This window comes from Hippoglossus stenolepis, chromosome 1 (assembly GCF_022539355.2).
Source record: "Hippoglossus stenolepis isolate QCI-W04-F060 chromosome 1, HSTE1.2, whole genome shotgun sequence".
In the NCBI taxonomy this organism is placed as follows: domain Eukaryota; kingdom Metazoa; phylum Chordata; class Actinopteri; order Pleuronectiformes; family Pleuronectidae; genus Hippoglossus; species Hippoglossus stenolepis.
Window position 1 is genome coordinate 2,231,270 of NC_061483.1, and position 23,570 is coordinate 2,254,839.

Sequence of the window (23,570 nt, forward strand, 5' to 3'; positions counted from 1 at the left end):
AAAGACACTAAAGATATAAAAACACATGACGTCATTATACATTTAAAGCAGTTCTGTTTTTAATATTGTTTCTAAACGCATTTGTAATTATTGAACATTTATTTTTCGTTACTTTTTAATGTAATTGATCAAATACACGCATTTAATGTTAAAAGCAGACCACATGTCTTTAAAAAAATATATTTTTGTGACTAAATTTTCAGATTTCCGACACGTTCTTGGATTCTTCCTGTCACGGGACATGGCGGTGTCTTCTGATTGGTCGGCTCTGTTGTCGGTCATCAGTCCAAGATGGCGGCGCAGCTGGTGGAGCATGTTGTCGCAGACGCTGGAGCGTTTTTAAAGAAAGCTTCTCTGCAGGTGACGCGATTTCCACGTTTTCACCTTAAACCTGATTTAAATGATTTTAACCAGCGGTGACGTCAACGCGTGACGTCAGTGAGAGCGTAGAGACTGAAGCTGTTCGTGATGGAGACGTCAGATTGTGTTTGTGACCTAAACACTGACAACAAACTAAAACTAAAATATATATAAACACAGGATTTAATCAGCAGCAAACACGTTTACCTGATAAACAATCAATCTCCACATCGACGTCATCACGTAAACGACGTTTTGCGCTAATGCGTCAACTAAAAAAACGTGCGTTACTGCGGCAACCAAAAAAACGTTGTGCGTTAATGTGTCAACTAAAGAAACGTTTTGCGTTAATCTGTCAACTAAAGAGACGTTTTGCGTTAATGTGTCAACTAAAGAAACGTTTTGCGTTAATGTGTCAACTAAAGAAACGTTTTGCGTTAATCTGTCAACTAAAGAAACGTTTTGCGTTAATCTGTCAACTAAAGAAACGATCGTTTTGCGTTAATGTGCCAACACAGCAGCAACACACTCGGACCCTGTCGTGTTGAGTTTTTGTGCAAAGTTTTTTTCCCGATGTAAAAACAGTTGTGTTGTTTTGCAGGATATCGGCAGGAACATCTACACACTGAGAGATGTTGTGGACGAGATCCGAGACAAACCCACCAGGAGGGGTTTGGCCTTCCTGCCGTACAAACTCAACTTTAAGGAACCGCACCCCGAACATGTCAGACACGGTAACTATGTTCAACGTGTATAGAGTTTGTTCATTTCTTAGGAACTAGCTTTAAGTTGTGTCATGTGAGCAGCTCATCCCGGTTGAGAAACGGTGTCGTGTTTGTCGTCTTCAGTGATGGAGTTCTCTAAGAAGACCGGAGACTACCCGAGTCTTTCAGCCACCGACATCAAAGTCATGGCTCTGACCTATCAGCTGGAGCTGGAGCACGTCGGCTCCCAGCACCTGAGGAGGGAGCCGGAGGTCAAGGTAACAGGCTAACAGTTTCCCCCTGCTTCCAGTCTTTGAGCTAAGCTAAGCAGGATCACTTTGCTGTTCATGTGACTTCAGATTGTCTCTGATTCAGCGTCTGTAAATCCAGCAGAGAGTGACTCTGATACTTTGTCTGCTCCAGGTTAATGTTCAAAGCACACAGCGCCACCCGGAGACTCCAGTTAATGTTGCAGGATTTCACTTCCCCTCCAAGGTAAAACTCAGACGGTAGTTTAACTAATCCAGGCCTGTTGTCTCTCTGAGGGTCGATCGTCTTCACAACCTTTTGTCAAACTGTCTCTTCAGAAGCCTGCGGACGCATCGAGCAGAAAACAAACTCAACAAGAGACGAACGCCTCAAACCCGACTGACGGTGACGAGTTTAACAGCTTCCAGTTCTGGAGAGAGCAGCTGCCGTCCATCAATGACGACCTGCTGGAGTTACTGGTGAGTCCAGACAAAAGTCTCAGCGTCCGGACGGAGAGAAGACGCCGCAGAGACAGAGGAATGTTTCTCTGACACAGAGAAGAACGATATCATTGCTGTTCCTCATTCGTAGTATTTTCTGTAACTAAGCAACCAACTGTCACTGAGTTTTCAGGTGAGTTAGTGTTGATGCAGATTATAAATAATATGGAGCTAAAACAGAGATGGATTTAGATTTAAAATAGAAACGTGTGGATGAGGAGTAAACATCAAACACAACATTAAACATATAAAACTTCCTGTAGAAGAAACATGATCATCAGGATGTCGTTTGTTCACTTTCACTCTCTGAGTATCTCAGTACATGTGTTTTAAATCTGTCAGGATCCAGTGGAGGTCGTGAGTTTGAGCAACAAACAGAAGCCGACGTCTCCTGTGACAAACGACGGCGACGAGTTCAACAGCTTCCTGTTCTGGAGAGAACCGCTGCCGACCCTGGACGACGACCTGCTGGAGTTACTGGTGAGTTTAGGTGGAGACTGGAAGTGTCACTTTTAATTTGAAATATGAACATTTATCTGAATGAATTTGACCTGTAAGGACCAGTTTGAATTCAAGATGTAGAGTCTAGAAGAGCATCAGTGCGTCTGAAGTACCCTGATCCAGCAGGGGGCGATCCTCAGTGACGTCATCAAACGTGACTTTGACTGATGAGGTGTCCTGCTCCCTGATTGGCTGACAGCGGACGCAGCTCCTCACTGTGTCTCTGTTGTTGATTGGTTGTCGTGACAGTGATGACGTGTGTTTGCTTTCAGAAAGTGGACGGTGTCTCGGTGTCAGACAGCAGGTCAGACACTTCGCCGAAGGCAGAGAACCGATCCGACGACGAGGACAAAGAGAACGAGCCTGAAGAAGAAGAGGAGGAGGAAGATGATGATGAAGATGGAGGCGGATGGATCACTCCCAGTAACATTAAACAGGTGAAGATGGACTCGGCTGATTGGACGGCTCCTGCTGATGTCAGAGTCGGCTGTCTGACCACCGACTTCGCCATGCAGGTAATGGGCGTCTGTCAGCTGACTCCTGGAGCAGCAGTAACTCTGTAATTTGTTGGGTTCACGTGTGAGAAGCTGATAATTAATGAATTAGTAGAACAGCTGATCCATGATAGTTCAGCTCTGATGTCTTTTCTTTCCAGAACGTTCTCATTCAGATTGGACTTCACGTCCTGTCCATTAACGGGATGGTGATCAAACAAGCGAGGAACTACATCCTGAGGTGTCACGCCTGCTTCAAGTGAGTCAAGTAAAACACAGAACTGACAGGAGATCTGAGGGGTTCATCCTCTGGAGAACAGCTCAGGGGTCAGAGCGCTTCATCCTACATTTGTTCGAGTCTGTCGGTTTTAATCTGAATGTTTTATTTCCAGGACGACGAGTAACATGAACAAAGTCTTCTGTCCTCACTGTGGAAACAAAACTCTGAAGAAGCTGGCGGTGACGGTCAGCGAGGACGGCAGCGTCCAGATGCATTTCTCCAAAAACCCCAAAGTGCTGAACCCGAAAGGACTGAGGGTGAGACACAGACCTGAAAACACTGAACCACTGTGATCACTGATCTCAGTTTAAAGTCTAACGCCGGGTTCACACAGGACGCGGAAGCGCAGCGCCACGGCGCGCCGCGCCAAGGAAAGCCAGGCGCCTCCTTTCCGCCCCCCTGTTACTCAATTGTGCCGTTCACATAGGCTGCGATGCGCCGCGCCGCTCAAGGGCGCCTCGCGCCCTGCACCGATGGTTTCGGCGTCGAGTCTATTTTTTCCGCTTGCCGCGAGCGTATAGCGCCAGGAAACACACTGAAAAATGATTTTAAACGATATAAATGACATATTTGATATGTATATATTATCAAATATGCATCCCATACTTTGTATTCCCCTTGTTGTCCTGGAGTTTTAATTTTCCCAATCACATAGTTAAATGTCCCCCTCTGCCCCCCCACTACAAGCACACAAGCAGACAGACAGAGAGAGAAAGAGAGGGGTGGGGGGGGGGGGCTATGAAGACCATCATTTACCCCCGAACCCCGACATTCAACGGGTACAACAACAAGCGGAGAAAGCAGAATCGCGGGCTGACCTTATATACACAGTCTATGGGGCTGACCAGCGCGGAGAAATGCTCGTCCTGTGTGAACAGCCAGGCGGCTGCGCGCTTGAGAATGGCGCTGCGCTTCCGCGTCCTGTGTGAACCCGGCGTTAGACAGAGAAACTCTGATCTGGTGAGGTTTCATCGACATTAACAGAACCTGAGGACGTTTAGACTCAGAGAGACGATGCTCCGCCTCCTGCACACGTTGGTCACTTCTCACTGATGTTCCATCTTTAGGGCGGACGTTTGGAATCTTGCGATTTTTATCTTTCACAGAATCAAACACTGAAAAATTCCTGAAGGCGGAACTTTTTAATGATTGTAATTCAAACAGCAATATTTGACCATCTTTACTCATTTGTCTATGGTATCAATGATCACATTTAAAACCGTCTGAGACTTGGTTCTGTGGAGAGGTCACAGTCTCTGACCTTGTTCTTCAGGTTCTCAGTTTCCAGTTCATCCAGGCTGCTGTTTTTCTTGATCCTTGTTTTCATATCTTGCGTCAGACTCGTTAACCGTCCTGTATCGTGTGTTTCAGCACTCGCTGCCTCTGCCTCAGGGCGGGAAACATGGCAACAACCCCCATTTGGTGGAGGATCAGTGCTTCCCCCAGCAGAGGCTGTCCCGAAAGGCTCGTCAGAAGAACGACGTCTTCAGCCCGGACTACGTGGCCAAATCCTCGCCTTTCTGCGAGAACGACATCTACAGCCGAGCGGCCAACCTGCAGATCACAGACGGTCAGTGTGGCGGCGGCCGGAGTCGAGCTAACCCCAACACCTCCCGCAAGAAGTTTGTCAAGAAGAAGTGAGGAGCTGACGGACGATTGGACACGGCGTCACTGCATGTGTGTGAAATAACATGTGATGCTGCTGCTCAGCAGGTTTCTGCAGATAATCAATACATTGATCAATAGTTACATTATTAAACTTCCCTGTCAGCGTGTGGAGCCCCCTGCTGGTAGATACAAGAATCACCTGCTGAACAGCAAGTAAATAATATCTCAATACAATAACTGTTTATTACAACATGGATCTTATTATATTATAATTATTACTACTAATAAAAATGAAGGTCAAAACCCCCAATTAAATAAACATAAGTATTAGATGTTGTTTCCAGGATCTGCTTATTTTTACTGTTTTTGGTCGACTCAGCCTCATTAACATGTTTCTATATCAACAATTTGACTTATTGTAGAATCACATGTGAATTGACAGAATCATTTAAATTTACACAAACATTTCATGTGTTGGACGGTGAAGTTCTTTCTCTTATGGAGCGATGCTAAGTTTTCCCCTGCTTCCAGTGTTTATGCTAAGCTAGGCTAAACAACGAGAGGCCAAAGTTCTCAAGTTAACAGAATCTTTATTTAAGTCTCCCCTTCACAATAAGAGCCTCTTTTTTACTCCACAGAAAGTCCCACTGAGTCTGATGTGACCCGCACAGATTTATTTATTTATATATATGTATATACACACACATCTTTAATATGTGAAACTTTACAGCTTTACTCAGTTACACATTCTCTCGCATTGTCATTTACTTCCAGTAGATCTGAGGTTTTATTCTGGAAAAACGTCTTCTTCATTTTAACTGACAAAAGATGCTGTAGATGAAATCAGTTAAAAGATGATCTCATCCAGTCAGAGCAGCTGACGACGAACCAACCACGACTAAATTATTTCAGATTATTCTGCAGAACATTTCCTGGATCAATAGGTTTGTTTGAAACTTGTATATGATAATGATGAAGGTTTTGAGATTTTATCAACAGATACCGCCACCAATAAATCAGCTGATTCAGAATCTCTCTTTCAGGAGACCGTTAAAGATTTTTCCTCAAATATAAAAGTAATTTATCATTTAGTCTTTAAAGTTGTGACCATCACCAGAGTCCAGAATGATTCTTCCACCTTACTCTAAAGAAAACTCTTCGTCCTGCGTCGTCTCGTCGTCTTCATCCTCGGACTTCGACTCTGTCACTTCAGCAGCCGCCTCAGACTCTGGGTCTCCAGGACTGGACTGCGTCGGCGTCTCTTCGGGATCTGTTCCCGGTTCTTTGAGCGGCGTCTCAAACGCCAGGCTGCTCAGCTCGGTGGCGAGATCGTCGTCGGGCGCCGGTAGCGGAGCCAGAGTCTCTTTCTGTGGAAGTAAAAAGTCCAGAGGCTCGAGGACTGCGGTGAGGTCGATGCAGCCCAGACTGTCGTACCTGTGCAGCTGAGTCGGAGGAACACCTGCAGAGACACAAAGAACCAGTTCAGAACTTTTAAACTGTCACCGAGAATCAACCACGTCCGCCCTCTGATCACTTCCTCCACTCTGGACTCCTATCATCAGGCAGAATTCTTTCATTTACTAAACTCACTCAACAAGGAGCTCGACCTTCATCTCTTCTACTGTTTTCTGTCAACTTCAGGTATTTGGTCCCAAACAGAGAAAATACATTTCCATGCAACAGTGTGAAAATGTGAGCGGTTCTCACCCAGGATGAGAGCGACTTGAGCCGGAGGAAACAGGAGCTGCAGGCAACGGTTGAGGAACGGCAGCAGATCTTCAGCGTACGAGCAGCAGAACTGAAGGAACAGCTCCTTCTCTCGGCTGCTGAACGCCGACTCTTCAGCCCGATGAAACACCAAGATCTGACGAGTCACCTGACAGGAAACAAGACCAACAGCACTGAGGACACAGGCTCATCTGCAGAGGTTTGTCCACATCAGGTCTGTGAGGGACGTCAGCTGAACTCAGGAGACATCTGAGTCCACATGAGGCTGCGGACTTCACCAGACGGATTATTGTTAACTCTGTTATTATATATTTTATTGGTAGTAATAATAAAAGCAGAGCAACAGATTTACTAATGTAATTTTAAAGACTTCTTGTTTTTTATGTTTCATTTCCATATGAATCAAATGTCAGTAACGTTGAGAAGAAAAGACTGAACTGTAACTGAGGTCTCACAGGACCCGGTTTCCAGGTGTGTGTCAGGTGACCAGGAACAGCTGCTCACCTTCTGCAGAGCGTCCTCCAGACACCTGGTGACGTCCTGGGCCAGACCGACCGGGCAGCAGAGCCGGAGGTCGTTGAAGGCGGTCAGAATGTTGTTGAGGAAGCAGGCCAATGGCTGGAAGTCCAGCAGGGACATGGGGGGCTGCAGGGTGCCGGGCTGGATGCTGGGGGCCACGGGGGGGATGGTCCCTCCCAGCACTGACGGCAGGGCGATCAGCGTGTACATGTTCATGTCCTCCTGGAACTTGTCCATGGCCTCCTGCACGGCTCTGCTGAACGTCTCCGCCGCCACCTGCTGGAACATGGGCGCTAGCTGCCCCCGAAAATCTGCCCCCACCCTACTGAAGGACAGTCCAAAGTACATGCACTGACCCAGCAGAGAATCCAGGCGACCCCCCACGCCCCGCTGCAGGTCCCTCTCTAACGTCTCCAGGAACTCCGCCACCTTCTGCACCACCCAGCCGTGGAAGATGGCACCCTCGTTCACCACCACCTGCCCACTGACGGGGGGAACCAGCGGGTCCTCGTCAGAGAAGATGGCTCGGTACTGGGTGATGATGTCAAAAAGGTGGACTCTGCACGCTTCGATGGTTTTGGTGATGTGGAAGTAGGCATCGTCTTCAGGGATGGCGGCGAGGATGGAGTTCAGCCAGGTGCTGCGGGCCTGCAGGAATTTCACCCGTAGCTCCGCCTCCGTGAACACGTCCATCCTCCGCAGGTAACCAATGACACGAAGGCAGACAGGAAGCTGCGAGTTGCTGCGCAGCTGCTGCAACAGCTGGTTGAGCATCAGCTGAGTCGACTGACGCACTTCACGCACGATCCCCTGAAAATAAGACGACAGAAAAATAACCTGAAACTGTTTTTAACCGTCACAGTGAACAGACCTTTGCTGAACTATTGTTAAACATCTCAATGACGGAATAATTGAATAATAGAAAACAAAATTGTAGATTTACAAGTTTTCTCAGAAAATGGCAGGAGAGACGCCCTGGATGAAGTCTTTCTTTTTCCAGAACCTTAAACGTTCTGCAGACGTTTGGTTTTAGAACTCTCGTCATTTTTAACCCTCCTGAGTTTTCAGGTCTGCATCTTAAAAACAGTATCGAAGAATCTTCGATCAGACTCACCTGAATGACCAGGAGCGAGGAGTGTTTCTTCTCCAGCCTCTTGACGTACGCCGCCAGCTCCAGAGCCTCCTCGTAGTATCCGTTTCGGACGCAGGTGTCCATGAGCTGGGGGATCTCCAGGATCTCCAGAATCTCAGTGTGACGGTTTAGCGTCAGGCTGTTCATCCGACGACTGGCTCCGATGTCCTCCGCCTCCTTCACGAAGCTCCTGAACAGAGAAAGAAAGAACCGGCACTGAGCTACAGGACGAACTCACAGTCGCAGCAGTGTTCCCTCAGTGAGCCTCCTGTACGTTTCAGTGAAGGAGCCAAACGACCAGGTTCAGAAGCTAAAAGAGCCGGTTCATCTATGCAAGTTAGGAAAGGTAACTTCCAACAAAGTGGAATGTTGTGACCCATTCTCTTCAATCTGTATATGAATAGTCTTTCTAAGAAGTCTATAGAGCGTGAGACCGGCTGCATTGGGGGGGAAAGTGTTATTAACCATCGGATGAACGCTGATGATTTAGTTGTCTTTCTCCAAACAGTTCACAGCAACTGCTGAGTGTGTTCAAGTCATGGTGAGAACTATGACAGTAAATTGAACTGTAAGAGTGTTGTCAGGATTGTTAGAACCAGGGAGGATCAGAAGTTAAATGTTCCCTCATTCTTTATCGGGGACCAGCACAAATATCTGGGTCACATCATCAGGAACGATTCAGTGATGTTGACAATGTGCTGCAAACTGGTCGCACCAGCCAACATGTTGGGATGCAAACTTTCTGTGGAGAGGTGATGTTACTTAAAGCAGCACTTTTTAGATCCTGCAGTGACTGTCACCTTAAACATCTGCAGACACGCAGGGGACAGATAACGATTCAATTCAACTTCATTTGTAAAGCGCCAAATTATAATAAACATTATCTCAAGGTCCTTTACATGATAGAGAAACCCAACAGTTCCCACAATGAGCCACACGATGCTTTCAGAACGTTCCTCAAACTTCAGAGAGGATCCCGACGAGTACAGTCTCCAGATTAATGCTCTGCTGAGGAATTTATTAACTTCACTTTAACTGAGTGAAGGGGCTCGTCTTGTTTCTGGAAACACTGGAACGTCAGTCTGTTTGAATCCACTAGTGCTTTGTGCTGCATTTATTTTATTTTCATCCTGATGTGGACTAAGTAACTAACTGACTGACTAAGTAACTAAGTAACTGACTGACTAGGTGACTGACTGACTTAGTAACTAACTGACTGACTAAGTAACTGACTGACTGACTAGGTAACTGACTGACTAAGTAGCTAGGTAACTGACTAAGAGTAACTGAACTAGGTAACTGACTGACTGACTAGGTAACTGACTGACTGACTAAGTAACTGACTGACTGACTAACTAGATAACTGACTGACTGATTTAGTAACTAGGTAACTGACTGACTAAGTAACTAGGTAACTGACTAAGTAACTAGGTAACTGACTGAGTAACTAGGTAACTGACTGACTAACTAGGTAACTGACTGACTAACTAGGTAACTAACTGACTGACTAACTAGGTAACTGACTGACTGACTTAGTAACTAGGTAACTGACTGACTAAGTAACTGACTGACTGACTAACTAGGTAACTGACTGACTGACTGAGTGTGAAGACTTGGATGAGACGGTGACCCAGGGGGAGGGACCCGGGCAGGACCCCCGAGGAGGCGCCTCCTGTCCGGGTTGATAATCTCTTATCAGACAGTCACCGACCTGCATTTCTCCCCGAAGCCGGGCAGCTTGTCCAGCAGCCGGCACACGCTGCTCTCCACGCGGCCGAAGTCCCGGTAGATGTGCTCGGTGCAGTCCGCGGTGCGGATGAAGGTCTGGTAGTTGGAGAACGCCAGCTCCCGGGTCTGCTGCAGGATCTGAGCCCGCTCCTCCGCCAGCCGCTCCGGCTCCCGGCTCAGCTTCTCCACCCCGAAGGAGCTGAGCTCGGACAGGTAGGCGGTGAAGTCCGGGTTGTCCCTCCAGCTGTCCGGGAAACTGTCCCGAAACACCGACGCCAGGATACTCTCGTCCTCCACGTCCACCGCCGCCATGTTGGACGGACAGGTCCGGGCGACAGTTCCCGCCGGAGGTTTGTTTGTTTGTCGATTCAATGTGAATTAAAAACAACGTGTAAATAAAAAAGACGCAGATTTAACGTGAAGATTTAAAGATTTTAAATTATTGTCCAGTGATCTCACGGCGGAACTTCTTCTTCGTGGTTTGTTTTTCCTACCCGAGCTGGAGGAACACCCGCCCCTAGCCGGCCTCTGATTGGTTTAGGTTCACAGAAAAAGAGCGATGATTGGTTAAGAGTATCCAGGTCAGCCAATCAGAGGCAGGATAGGGGTGGGGAAGCAACGCGTTCTTCTTCGGGGCCCCTTCATTGAGCAGGCTGCGGTGTTAGCACCATCTAACGGCCACTGGGTGTCAGTACTGTTTAATAAAACTGTTTTTAATCCAAATATAAAATAGATATAATTAGTTTTCACCTCTTAGGATTTTTCAGTTTTGTATCAGGAAACAATTTTTAATATGTAATGTTTATTTTATACAAAATCAACAGGTCACCTACTTTTATTAACAAACCTTTTAACTTAGTTTGATGGAAATAAATAATAATAAATCTCTAAAAATGCGTTTACTTTTATCGTTTTTAGAAGAAACACGTTCACACGGGGTTGTACACAATAACAAACAGGAACATACAAGCTAGGGGTGTTGTACAATATATATCATATAAATATCCTGTAGAATTTAAATATATTCAAGGTTTTAACACCCTATTTGTTGGATGAACAAAATGTTTCTTCCTCAAAACCAAATACCACATTTCCCCCAAATAATGAAGTTTAAAAAAAAAAAACAATAATAAACTAACAGAGGTCAAAGAAGACTGTTTAAGTGTTTATGTCCTCTTTCGTTTTCTGCATGTTGTGATTCACAAATGAGTCATTTTGAAGGACACTTCCTGAACATTAGTAAGATCAAATATTCAAACTTTCTTCCTGTCATTAACAAACTTATTCCAACATTCTGTAACATGTGCAATAGAGACAGTTTATCTTTGGCTTTATTATGATGTTTCTGATGTGGTGCAGACGACGGTGGAGTCCGTGAGGATCAGTACAGATGCGGATCCAGGAGCAGATCAAACTTTCTGATTAAAAAAACTTTAAAGTGCATCAACAACTTCTGTGAATTCCGTTTGTTGCTGTTAATAAAGTTGCTTGTGACGACAGCGGAAGTGCATGCTCGGTCGCGCTGTTGCTCAGTTGCTAAGCTACAGCCGAGGAGCACCGGACTGTCAACAGGTCGTCGGCGGCTGAACGGACGATCTGCGGCCGGTGTAACGTTCCAGCGGCCCGGTGTTCTGATGCTTGACCGCCGCGGACACACGGAGGAGAACCGTTCGCTCCGGTGGCAGCTAGCTCCGGTTAGCTCGCAGTGCTAACCGGGTTTAACGGTAAACAAGCGGAGCGAAGTGACCGGGGAGCCTCCGCCGGTGTTCGCTCAGCTCGTTCCCTCGTCCCCGGCCTCTGGTGAAACGAGTCCGCGATAGATCTGCGTGTTGTTCGCGAATCTGGCCTTAAAACGTGTAGCTTAGCATCAAGCTAGCTGTGATGCTAAAGGAGTGTTGCACTTGTTTTGGTGACCCGACACATCCCGTGACCTGCAGCCGAGTTCCTGTCTTTATCGTGACGCACGTTGTTTACGGTGACTCGGTGTCCAGTTTATTAGGAACACCTGGCTAAAGCTAAAGCTAACTCCAACACTTGTGTACGTAATCAGGTCAAATGTGTTCCTCCTTCAGACACGTGACACCTCTGAGTTCACAAACTTCAGCTGCATCACTTTGCAGAAACACTTGTTTGTGTCTTACTGTTTAACTCCTCCCACACTTTGTGTAAAAGAAGACCTTGTCAGATTTGTACGATCTGAAGAGAACCAATGCTGTTATAATTAAAGACATCATTACATCTATAATTGTCTTATTGAGATGAGATGAAACTTTACACCGGGGACGTTCAGCTGTTACAGCAGCAGCAGGTCAGAATGAGGTAGACGAGCAATAGAATAGAAAACAATTCAATAGAAATACAAAATTTCAAATACAATAAAGTTAGTTAAATTATGTTAATTGCTATGATAAAATAAACAAGAATATGTACAAATTCATTATATACAGAAGATAGCTGATGATAAATGAAAGTGCTTTGTGCTGACAGGTCAGTCTGAGGTTTCCCACAGTAAACGTTCACGAGGACATCAGTGCTGCTCTGACGTGAACATGTGTGTTTGTGTCGCTGCAGGTGGACGAGCGTCTTCAGAGCAAACGAGAACCGGACGACTGAATCTGAAGCTCGACTGAATCCGTGAATTAATGCCGGCAGTGTCCAGCGTTTCAAACAAAGCAGTGTGACCAGTATGGCTGCTGCCAACTCCACCAAGATCTCATGGCGACTGCGTAAGTGCTTATTCATCCTCTTGGCTTCAGACTGAAGACTGAACTCTCTCCTTTTCACTCAAGTGTTTGATTGAACAGCAACACACTTTACCTCATATTTAAAATGTTCTCAATAACTTTAACTTTCAATTCAGCATCGTTCACAAGTGAATTTATTCATCCATCTTCTGCTGCTTATTCTGAGAGTTTTTGTTTTGTGGGTCGCTGAAGTCTATGACCTGTGGGGGACGTTGTGTCTGGCGTTGAAGTAAAGTCAGCAGCAGAGAAAGAGACGTGATCTGAGCATCAACAACAGATAAAGTGTAGAACTGAACATATTCTGGTGTCAATCAGAGAGGACATGACTCGTATCTGCCCCCTACAGGAGATACACTGCAGGTCCTCATTAAGTACACAGACCATCACGTGAAAGACTCGTCTACAGTATCAAGTCGTTGAGACTGAGCTGCTCTGCGCTCTCAGACGTCGTCTCCTCCGGCAGCTCAGAACTAAACATGTCCCTCCTGTTGTACAGAGGAGTTCGAGGCTCACTCCAGCAGCGTCTCCTGTTTGGCTCTGGGGCAGAGCTCCGGCCGCCTGCTGGCCACAGGTGGAGAGGACTGCAGGGTGAACATCTGGGCTGTGAGCAAAGCCAACTGCATCATGGTGAGACAACGTCCTCACTGCAACAGCTGCCGCAGCACCTGCACCACACTGCACTTATATTTATTACTGTGTGTGTGTGTGTGTGTGTGTGTGTGTGTGTGTGTGTCTCAGAGTTTGACTGGTCACAAGAGCCCGGTGGAGTGTGTCCAGTTCAACATGTCAGAGGAGCAGGTCGTTGCTGGTTCTCAGTCCGGATCGATACGAGTCTGGGACCTGGAGGCTGCAAAGAGTGAGGCCCAGTTTGTGTGTCTCTCTCTCTCTCTCTGTGTCTCTCTCTCTCTCTCTCTCTCTCTCTCTCTCTCTCTCTCTCTCTCTCTCTGTCTCTGTCTCTGTCTCTCTCTGTCTCTGTCTCTCTCTCTCTCTCTCTCTCTCTCTCTCTCTCTCTCTGTCTCTGTCTCTGTCTCTGTCTGTGTGTTTTTAGATACAAGTTTGTTCTTTAGTTAATTAAAAGAACAACTCTGCTGTTTCATCTCCTCCAGTTTTAAGGACTCTGATGGGACATAAAGCAAACATCACCAGTCTGGGCTTCCATCCATATGGAGAGTTCCTCGCCTCCAGCTCCATGGACACAAACATCAAGGTGTGTGTGTGTGTTTAAAATATGTGTTTGACAATGTGTGTTGTTGTTTTCTTGTTCTACATTTTTATTGTTCTTTGGTTTAATTTGATCCCTTTCAGCTGTGGGACGTTCGAAGGAAAGCATATGTGTTCAAATACATGGTAAGAAGTGTGTGTGTGTGTGTGTGTGTGTGTGTGTGTGTGTGTGTTGTTGTGTGTGTGTGTGTGTGTGTGTGTGTGTGTGTGTGTGTGTGTGTGTGTGTGTGTTTAAAGACAGTATTAAATGTTTGTTCTTGAAACATCAAGGAATCACCTGAGTGACACTCAGTGTGAACATGTCCTGTGTCACAATCAGCTTCTAGTCAATTATTCTTTCTTTAACTAAAACATTGTCAGCTCTGTTTACACAAGTCTCAGTTTTAGCTTGTTTTTGTTGCATGAAAGAAGTCACAGCTGATGAGGATTTCAGAATAAAAGCCTTTTATTGTCTGTGAATGATAAAGTTGTGTTTGCGTCTCAGGGTCACACCGAGGCCGTCAGAAGTCTGGTCTTCAGTCCCGATGGGAAGTGGTTGGCTTCAGCCAGTGACGACTGCACCATCAAGGTACAAACTGATCCACGACTCCCTGCAGCTGCTCTCAGACCTGAACTGATCATCTCGCTCCTCTGAGCGGAGACTCTCCTGCTGCGTTCTGCATAAGTCAAAGACAAACTCTGGAGAAACGTCCATTGTGCAGACGTTCATGTCTGAAAACGGTGAAACATTGATTTGTGACGGCAGAGCGCGAAACATCTGAGAATCGAAACACGTTGGTTTGTGTCCACTGTGTCCTCCGAGTGTCAGTCTCAGTCCTAACAGATAAAAACTGTAAAAGGTATTTTGTAAAAGTGATTCCTGACAGCAACTTGTACACGGGTAGATCTGTGTGTGTGTGTGTGTGTGTGTGTGTGTGTGTGTGTGTGTGTGTGTGTGTGTGTGTGTGTGTGTGTGTGTGTGTGTGTGTGTGTGTGTGTGTGTGTGTGTGTGTGTGTGTGTGTGTGTGTGTGTGTGTGTGTGTGTGTGGTTATTCCTGCTGTACGCGCACACAGAGGACGACACAGACCTTGTTTGAGACTGTTTCCATCCTGCCTCCATGTTGATGCCACGTTGCTCATCTGTGTCCTCGTCTCTCGTGTCCTCAGTTGTGGGACCTGAACCTGGGTAAGACCATCACAGAGTTCAAATCTCACTCCGGCCCCGTCAACATCATCCAGTTCCATCCCAACGAGTACCTGCTGGCTTCAGGCAGCTCCGACAGGTACGTCACCACCTGAACCCGAGGCCGAGCGCCGGCTCCTGATTCCTTCAGATTTCACTTTGTTGCTGTTGATCCTGTTTAATCCAGATTTATCACTTTGAGTTTGGTTGTGTTTTGATTCATTTGTGTGTTTGTTGCAGAACTGTCAAGCTGTGGGATCTGGAGAAATTTACCATGATTGGTTCGATGGAGGGAAACACGACTCCAGTCAGGTGAGTGAAGCAGGGCGGACGCCATGCTGCTGGAGTCTGACCTCTGAGCCCTCACCTGACCTCTGACCTGTGTTTTCAGGTGTGTAAGTTTCAGTCCGGACGGCACCTGTCTCTACAGCGGCGGTACAGACTCTCTGCGGGTCTTTGGCTGGGAGCCTGACCGCTGCCTCGATGTGGTGACGGTCGGCTGGGGCAAAGTCTCTGATCTGGCAGTTTGCAACCAGCAGCTGGTGTGTAGTGCCACCTACAGGAGGAGAACATCCCTGATCATGATAAAAACAATAGCTCACCTTCTTCAGCCTGAAGGCTCCAAACTCACGACCCGTTTCTCTCTCGTTCTTCTCGTCCTCCGTCAGATCGGCGTGTCTCACCAGCTCTCCAGCGTGTCGTCGTACGTGGTCGATCTCAAGAGGGTGAAGAAGAGCGGCGGCTCTGTGATCAAGGGAATCATCCAGGACTACCAGCCGCTCACAGAGCCCAAAGATCCCAAAGGAGCCGCACTGCGAAAGAGCTACGACAGACCGACGACCACCTGCAGCTCACAGAGGTGAATCACACGCACATCTGTTCCGACGACTCTGGTGCTTTACAAAAATAAATATATATATTGTTTTTGGGAAAATAGTAACAGAGTATAAGGTATAACTTTGTTATAAATTGTTGTTATAAACTGAAATATATTAATGTAATTTCGTGATAACGGCCATTAGCTTCAACAAAATGTGAACCGACATGACAGACTTTATTATTAACATATAATACATTTCAACCGTAGCTCACTCAGTCATGTCGTGACGTCACTTCACGTGTTATGATGTCATCAGGGTGAAGCAGAGGTCCGACTCTGAGAGGCGGAGCCCTGAAGGTCAGAGGCGGAGCCCCAGTGAGGACGAGGCAGAGGAGAAGGTGTCGTCAGCAGAGATCCACAACGCTGAAGACTTCAAGGAAATCTTTCAGCCCAAGAACGCCATCTGTAGGTCGACTGTCAGCATCACAGCTGCAAACAGAACTAACGAACCCTAATCAGGTTTTATTTTCCTGCACGTTTCGATTCTAATTTAAGTTTCAATTCAGTTTTTATTTTTTATTTTAATTTGTCAAAAATATAATAGAAAGAGATCAATATGAAGTTCTTTGATGTTTTAAGGTTTGCAGTAAAAATTCAACATAATTAGTTTTGCTCACTTTGATTATTATTCGTGAATTCCAGACTCAATGGAGAAATTAAAAGCATCATTAAAGACTCTTGTCTCTCTTCAGCTCGGACTCCTCCCAAGATGTCGGAGCCTTTTCCTGCTCCTCCAGAAGACGGTGAGTTTTCTTCATCATCTTCCTCTTCCTCACTCTGATCACAGAGCAGAAATAAAAGCACAGAGTGATAAAAGATGTTTTGTTCTTTCCCTCAGAGACGATATTGGCCATCGGGCGCCAGCTGAGGGACATGACGTCTCTGTTTCCTGACAAGCCGCAGGTCAGTGAGCTTCTCCCGTTGTAACACGTGTTCAGTTTGTTTCTTTTGTTGTGTGACAATAAAGTTTTGTTGTGTTGAAGGCTCCTCCGTTGGCGTCCTCGACTCCTGTCCAGAGGGTGGAGCCCACCGTCGTCTCCAGTGCGAAACATCCGTCCCCGTCAGCAGTGGACCCCGCGGACTCCCACCCCCCTCCCGCTCAGCCTCGCGTCACCACAGCGAAAACAAAACCACGACCTAAAATCATCCTGAGCACCAGGAACGAGCCCATCGGACTCAACGTGGACGACTTCCTGTTGGTGAGTAAACATCACGTCCGTGGAACTAGATTCACTGACAATTTTTTTACTTTGAACTTCAAAATTAAGAAAAAGTTACACAAATGATTTTAATATATTTACCTGTTTCCTGATGTTCGTGAAAAACATTTACTTTGGGTCAATTTCCCATGTTTCAAAAAACAAACACTGATCCTCCAGGAAAATGAAACATTAAATACAAAACTATGAATGTATGAAATTAAAAGGTATATATATATATACTCGTCATATTTTCGTGAGGATGTAACAGATAGAAAACTAAACGTGTCTCCACGTTCCTCAGACGTCACCCAACAACAGACCTGGAGCTCTGAGCGACGACGAGGTTCTGTCTCAGATGAGAAAAGGTCACGACACCATGTGTGTGATGCTGAGCAGACGCAACATGAACCTGGAGACGGTCCGAGCCGTGTGGAACCGAGAGGGCGTCAAGGTGACGTATAAACAGACCGTCTGTGGCTTTAATATACAGACCGTCAGTGACTGTATATTTAAAAACAATTACTGTATATATTTATATTTAACCTTCACAACACGATGTCTTTGCAGAGCGCCATGGACGCCGCTGTCTCCATGAATGACTTGTCCATCGTCGTGGACCTCCTCAACATTCTCAACCTCCAGCCGTGAGTCTCAAACTGATCATAACATCACAATATAATTTTTTATCATGTTTCATTTATTTCACCTCTGAAACTCAGTCAGTAGATTTTGATTCTACACAGTCGTTACTATGGCGACAGAGGAGCTGATGATTTGTCTGATATTGTTTCTTTCTTTGGACGTTTCCTGCGCTGATTGATTTTAACGATGATCTTTCAGGTCTTTGTGGAAACTGGATGTTTGTACGACGGTTCTTCCTCAGATCGACAAACTGCTGCAGAGTAAATACGAGAGGTGAGAGACGAGACTCTTGATTTTAAACGTTTGATCGAGCGAATGATTCTGTCATCAGGTAGATTCATATTTTAATCTGTATGTAACATGTCGGGTTGTAATTTCCTCAAAGTGATGTTTTCAGTTATCTGACTCAAATAATTAACTTTGTAAAATGATCAAAAACTGAACATGAAATAAGGAAAATCTGTAAATTTAGGTGAAGAGATTTTTATGAAACAGATTCATGTCTCATTAGATAAAAGAAAAGTCTACAACACTTAATCTGAATCACGTACTGTAGTAAACAAGAAAGACCAGAGGGGGCGCCAAACATTTCTTCATCAAATAATGAGTCTGGAGATAAACTCAGTGTCACATACTGTAGACGACCTTTGCTCACTACGCATGTTACTGGAGTCTTCCACTAGATGGCGCACCACAGAACTGAGACTGCTTATGGAGCGTCTGGGTTTGAGGCAGCCATGATGGTACAAATCCCCGTAGTTAAAAGAACGTACATCTCTGGCCTCCGAGCTGAAGTTGTAAAGATATGATCCAACACGTGCAAGCAGGAAAAAAATCTTTGATATTTTAAATTAAAAAAGTTTAATTTCTGTACAAAACACATCAAAGTCTGATTCCTGCCTGACGACACTAACCGGCCAATCACCATCCTCTGTGTCAGCTACATACAGACTGGCTGCACGTCTCTGAAGCTCATCATGAAACATTTCTGGGTGTTGATCTCGGACACGCTGAGGGCGACGCCGTCGGTCGGAGTCGACATCACACGAGAGGAGCGGTGAGTCGTTTGACTGAGAGAGAATCTGCTGATGTCTCTGGAACCAGGTTGGACAGATCGTGTCTCCACTGCAGCTCAGTGTTCTGTGGACGACGCACAAACTGACCAACAACCAATCAGCATCTTCTCAGACTACATCCATTCTACTACTTTTTAGAAAAGGCCTTTTCAAATTAAATTGATGTGTGTTCTGGCTGCGTATCAGCAAGAGGTCGTGTGTCTACGTCATCGTTTCCAAACATCTCCGTATCTGCCCAGAGTTTTCAAACTAAAATACGACCAGCAGCGTTTCTAAACTTCTGTTTTAGTGGCTCTAAAACTCCGGAGTAATGTGGACGCAGACGTGTTATCGTTGATTCGTGTGGATGTAGCCTGAGTCTTTAAGACAAAGTCATCGTATTAACACTCTGTCGTTTGTTTGTTTTTTGCGTATTGATCCATGTGACGTGACCTGATGATGTTTGTGTTGCCGCAGACACCAGAAGTGCCGAGCGTGCTGCAAGCAGCTGAAGAACCTCAGCAACATCGTGAAGAACAAGGCGACTCAGGTCGGGCGACACGGCAGCACCTTCATCGAGCTGCAGCTGCTCCTGGCGCCGCTCGACGACTCGCTCTGAGAGCTGCAGCGAGCGTTTCACACGAGCTAATCCAAGGATCAGCTGATCAGCAGCAGGACGGAGCCGATATCTGAGGAAAAGATTCCGACACAAATCCAGCAGCGTCTCGCCGAGTGTGGGAAGAAGAAACGCGTTAATGAAAGTGTTGCTTAAAGACGTTAGTCGTCCTCAAACTGACTGAGAGGAAATATCTTTAACTTCTCACAATCAGAGAAGAGGGACGTGATCATTGCTGTCGGATTCAGAGCCGATGACTAAAACAAAGGTTCATCTGAGACGACTCGACACAAACGATCGGAGACGGTAAACTTCACAGGACCACCGAGTTATTTATCAAAATGTTTCTCGTCCCAGAAAATGAAAACTGATTTGACTGATTTAAAATCACGAAACAGAATATTTTATGCAACAATGTTAAAAGGAGTTAGACATTTCGGGAAATGTTTTCTATCGTTAGCATATCTTAGCATAAAGACGAGAAACATTAGCTCAAAACTGTTAGTTTTTATGCTAAGATAAGTTTTGTTAATGGTAATTTGTCAATAGTTATTTAAATAAAGTTTGTAAAACAGTCTTTTGCATCTTTGTTGTTTTAGTGTATTTCTTACTGACGTGTTTTAATGACGATTCTGTCGTGATCGTATACAATGGAATTTTTCAAAATACTTATGACATACTAAGAAGTTTTGTGTTTTTATGATGTACTATGACATACATTTAAATTTCATGTTTTTCACGTTCACATTTTAATGACATACTATGTTATGATTTACTGATGTTTTACAACATACTGCGTTTTTAAAGATACTTGACGTTTTTTGCATTTTTATGACATACTAGTATTTTACACGTTTTTATGTACAATGTTTTTGAGCTGACATTTTTGTTAATACTTTTTTGCTGTTCTACACTCTGTGTTTTGATGACATCACAGCTCTGGATGTGTTCCTCCAGATGTTTCCCACTGACGAGCTGAAGCAGGTTGGTTTTGAAGAGTTTATTAAAAAGTGAATACAAAATCCAAACTGTAGAGATCTACAGCGAAGACAAAGCAAGCAGACGTGTTCATCATCAGCTCAACAACACACAGCAGCTCATTGCGTTTCTAAGCATTTCCTGTTCTCTACAACTAATGGTTCTCCTGCATCACGTCAAACTCAGCACACGTCTGTTCAGTCGGAGGTCACCTGCGGTTTCCTACATTGGTTTTCTACAGAGGTGACGACAGCAGGATCACACCGAGAAGAAACAGTCGAGGAAAGAGAAGACTCGAGTCTTTGATTTCAACGAGCTGAAGGAAGATGAAGTTTCTTTTAAACTAAAAATCATCCACAGGAAGAGAAGATCAAAAACAATCATGAACACGGGTGGCGATTTGCTCGTATTGCTCACGTCCCGACGGACAGCGTGGCTTCAGTGGAGTACCCTGATCGGAGAGAGGAGGCCGCGAGGGGAGTCCGCCTAAAACAAGATTCAGCTGAGATTCAAGAAATCTTCCTTTTAGGACTAACCTCAAATATCACACATCCTGCATCATCCGTCAAAAAGAAAAGTCTAAATAAAAAAAAAGATTAAAGCATATCAAACATAAATATATAACCATTTTATGCATATATTATAATCAACCACATCTGGAATTGTGGGATAGAAAATAACCTAAATTTATAAAGTGCAATGTTACAAAGAAACAAAGGAAATACTGTGATTAGAAAGCATATACTGATTTTTGGAGGATGAGAAAAGATGGAGTTGATTTCAGTTCAGTTTCTCATCCGTCGTGTCGCTGCAGGACGACACGGAGATAAAAAACGTTTGGCCGTGTTCTCTGCTGACAGAGAGTCATGGAAACTTCCCATCAGCCTTTGCTCCTTCTCTTTCCACCAGTAGAGGGCGGTAATACATCCAATGGTGACGCGATGATAAAATCCTCAGGGTGTTGGCCGACACCCCCCAGTCAGAACCGGACGTCCCACAGCGCCACCTCTGGGTCACTCAGGCCGTCAGCTTCAGTCGTCCTGCAGAGAGAACCAGAGCGTCAGTCCGCTGTCACGTGACGCGTCACATGTCCACACGTGTCGGAATAAATGTGAAAACATGTTTTTTATTTCTGTGACAAAAAAAAAAGAAGTATATAATCGCAGCCCTAACGTCCACACGGTGTCGCTGTTGCACATCTAGACAGTGTTTTCAGATTTATCAGTGTAGACATAGAGTTAGCAATCCCACAATCCTCGGCTCATCAGCAGGACGACCAGCGAGGCCACAGAGCAGCGGAGAAGGGGGTTCAACTCACTCACAACGTCCACACTGACGTCACAACGAAAAGACAACACACACACACACAGAGGATGAAGATGATTGGTTCGTCAGACTCGTGACACAGACTCAGTGAACGTGTCATTTCCTTGTGACTTGACCTTACGGATTCAAACAGGCGACACAAACAGCGCGGCCCGCAGGCTCTGTCCGCCTGGCCACGGCTCTGCAGGTTAGAGGTGGGGAGGGTGGGGTTAGATGGGAGGGGGCACCATGCCATGCTGAGCGCTTCCATGCCAAGCCGTCCACCAATCAGCATACACCCCTACCTACCTGCCCACCGTCCCCCACCAATGGGCTGGCTCTGTCTACCTGTCTGTCTGGAAACCAACCAATCAGATCCCAGAGTGAGGACACAGAGGAAGAGGAGGAGAATCTGAGAACAGCTGATGATTGTTTATTTATCAGTAAAAGGGAAAGTTGTTGTTTGTTTGTTTGTCTGCAGGTATACACAAAAACTACTCAACACATTTCCAGTAAACTTGGTGGAAGAATGGACTGTGTGTGTGTGTGTGTGTGTGTGTGTGTGTGTGTGTGTGTGTGTGTGTGTGTGTGTGTGTGTGTGTGTCTCTCTACCTGTGGACAGTTGGGACTGGGACCTCCTGCGGGAGCCGCTCGGGGTTCTGGAGGCGGAGGAGAGGGTGGAGCCTGCGCTGCTCGCCCGAGAGATGGGGAGAGGGAGGGGGGTGACCGGGGGGGAGTCGAGCTGAGGAGGAGAGGTCAAAGGTCAGAACTTGGAAAAGAAAGTGGGAACCAGGTGACATCATCACGTCATGTTGAACTGGTCGTTACCTCGATGCTGTCGTGCGTCGGCGAGGACGAGGTGGACGAGTTCTCGTGTCTCCTGGAGGACGAAGAGCTGAGCTCGATGCTGCGAACGCGCTGAGCGAACTTCAGCGAGCAGACCGACTCGCTTATGTTGCTAGGCAACGGGGAAACCTGGACACAACATAGAGTCACTTCCTGAAGGCGCACGCACACGCACACACACACACACACACACACACACACACTCTACCTGCACCATCATCAGCGTCTTGCTGTCTCCGCTCAGAGAGTCCTGCAGCAGGTAGGTGAGGCGGGAGTTTCTGAACGGGACGTGGGCATGTTTGCTCCGCAGCGCGTTGATGACATCACCGAGCGCCGACAGAGATTTGTTGATGCACTGAGCCTCTCTGAGACGACTGCCCTCCGCCCCCGACTTACCGATCCGCTCCGAGCCCGCCAGGTCCACCAGGTTCAGTTTACCTGGACCAGAACGCAGGGTGTTGAGTGATCTGTGTGTGTGTGTGTGTGTGTGTGTGTGTGTGTGTGTGTACCTTGTGTGCGGTTTCCAGTGGCGGCATTGAACCCACACACGGTGATGATGAGCAGAGCGTGTGAGCGAGAGCTGTGTTCGTTCAGGTTGGTGCAGGCCGTCGCTCTGTTCATGTGACCCAACTCAAACACCTGAGGACGGACACACACACAGTCTCACCTTCTGTTCGTCCAGACTAAAACACAACACGAGAGTTTTCAAACTAAAACGAGGCCGGCAGCGTTTACACAAGTCTCTGATTTAGAGGCTGGAAAACTGCATAGTGTGGACGCCAGGCGTAGCCATAGCAACAGTGATGCATAAACGCAGTAGTGAGGACGCTCAGCAGGAAGCTCTCACCCTGTTGATGTCCTCTGGGCTCTGCACAGGGAACTCAGTCAGTCCGGGTACATAGAGCTGTCCGCTGCCGTCAGGATTCATCTTTATGTCCAGTTTGTCCGTGGGATTCTCGCCCAGCAGGTCCCTGATGGACGGGAGAAACGTTGATTACCATGGCAACAGTCAGTCAAAGTATTCAGGGCAGCTCTTCAGAATATGAAGAAAATATTTAAACTGTTTATAAGCTCGCATGTTGCTGCCGACATTGTACGTCTCCACCAACCAGTGCA

At 46.2% G+C, this 23,570-nt stretch overlaps 4 protein-coding genes across 17 annotated transcripts in view; 2 read left to right on the top strand and 2 right to left on the bottom strand.

Annotated features, from left to right (window-relative positions):
* The first annotated feature begins 231 nt into the window (after window positions 1–231).
* On the top strand, window positions 232–5,024 carry nob1 (NIN1 (RPN12) binding protein 1 homolog). 3 transcript variants are annotated; one of them, XM_035144584.2, is made up of 10 exons: window positions 232–360; window positions 962–1,094; window positions 1,209–1,342; window positions 1,488–1,559; window positions 1,652–1,792; window positions 2,156–2,293; window positions 2,587–2,829; window positions 2,970–3,067; window positions 3,201–3,345; window positions 4,460–5,024. In XM_035144584.2, the coding sequence occupies exons 1-10, from the start codon at window positions 292–294 to the stop codon at window positions 4,727–4,729; spliced, it is 1,443 nt and encodes a 480-aa protein (XP_035000475.1). In that variant the 5' UTR covers window positions 232–291; the 3' UTR covers window positions 4,730–5,024. The 3 variants fall into 3 exon arrangements, with proteins under 3 accessions (XP_035000475.1, XP_035000541.1, XP_035000622.1); XM_035144650.2 differs by having other exon boundaries at window positions 1,655–1,792; XM_035144731.2 differs by lacking the exon at window positions 2,156–2,293.
* Window positions 5,025–5,269: 245 nt separating this feature from the next.
* On the bottom strand, window positions 5,270–10,341 carry cog8 (component of oligomeric golgi complex 8). Its single transcript, XM_035143797.2, has 5 exons — window positions 9,787–10,341; window positions 8,058–8,265; window positions 6,929–7,753; window positions 6,404–6,572; window positions 5,270–6,155 (listed from the first exon to the last, which is right to left on the bottom strand). Exons 1-5 carry the CDS (start codon window positions 10,113–10,115, stop codon window positions 5,836–5,838), a joined length of 1,851 nt encoding a protein of 616 aa, XP_034999688.1. The 5' UTR covers window positions 10,116–10,341; the 3' UTR covers window positions 5,270–5,835.
* katnb1 (katanin p80 (WD repeat containing) subunit B 1) lies at window positions 10,005–19,901 on the top strand. 4 transcript variants are annotated; one of them, XM_035143493.2, is made up of 20 exons: window positions 10,005–10,153; window positions 12,375–12,529; window positions 13,044–13,174; window positions 13,286–13,403; window positions 13,654–13,754; window positions 13,853–13,894; window positions 14,253–14,336; window positions 14,915–15,030; window positions 15,171–15,242; window positions 15,322–15,472; window positions 15,599–15,789; window positions 16,067–16,215; window positions 16,503–16,553; window positions 16,649–16,713; window positions 16,794–17,009; window positions 17,314–17,463; window positions 17,580–17,656; window positions 17,853–17,927; window positions 18,595–18,711; window positions 19,187–19,901. In XM_035143493.2, exons 2-20 carry the CDS (start codon window positions 12,490–12,492, stop codon window positions 19,326–19,328), a joined length of 2,088 nt encoding a protein of 695 aa, XP_034999384.1. In that variant the 5' UTR covers window positions 10,005–10,153; window positions 12,375–12,489; the 3' UTR covers window positions 19,329–19,901. The 4 variants fall into 4 exon arrangements, with proteins under 4 accessions (XP_034999384.1, XP_034999299.1, XP_034999561.1 ...); XM_035143408.2 differs by lacking the exon at window positions 10,005–10,153 and adding an exon at window positions 11,288–11,527; XM_035143670.2 differs by lacking the exon at window positions 10,005–10,153 and adding an exon at window positions 11,575–11,841.
* A 409-nt stretch (window positions 19,902–20,310) lies between these two features.
* The window catches only part of kifc3 (kinesin family member C3), a 28,759-nt gene continuing 25,499 nt past the window's right edge, over window positions 20,311–23,570 (bottom strand). For 8 of the 9 annotated variants that reach the window (XM_047343315.1, XM_047343331.1, XM_047343266.1 and 5 more), the window contains 7 exons: window positions 23,302–23,425; window positions 22,964–23,093; window positions 22,663–22,892; window positions 22,437–22,583; window positions 22,221–22,350; window positions 21,918–21,964; window positions 20,311–21,343 (listed from right to left, as the gene is read on the bottom strand). In XM_047343315.1, the coding sequence (XP_047199271.1) occupies window positions 21,335–21,343; window positions 21,918–21,964; window positions 22,221–22,350; window positions 22,437–22,583; window positions 22,663–22,892; window positions 22,964–23,093; window positions 23,302–23,425 (817 nt within the window). In that variant the 3' untranslated portion in view covers window positions 20,311–21,334. The remainder of the gene's footprint in view (window positions 21,344–21,917; window positions 21,965–22,220; window positions 22,351–22,436; window positions 22,584–22,662; window positions 22,893–22,963; window positions 23,094–23,301; window positions 23,426–23,570) is intronic. The other variant, XM_047343241.1, reaches the window with a different exon arrangement.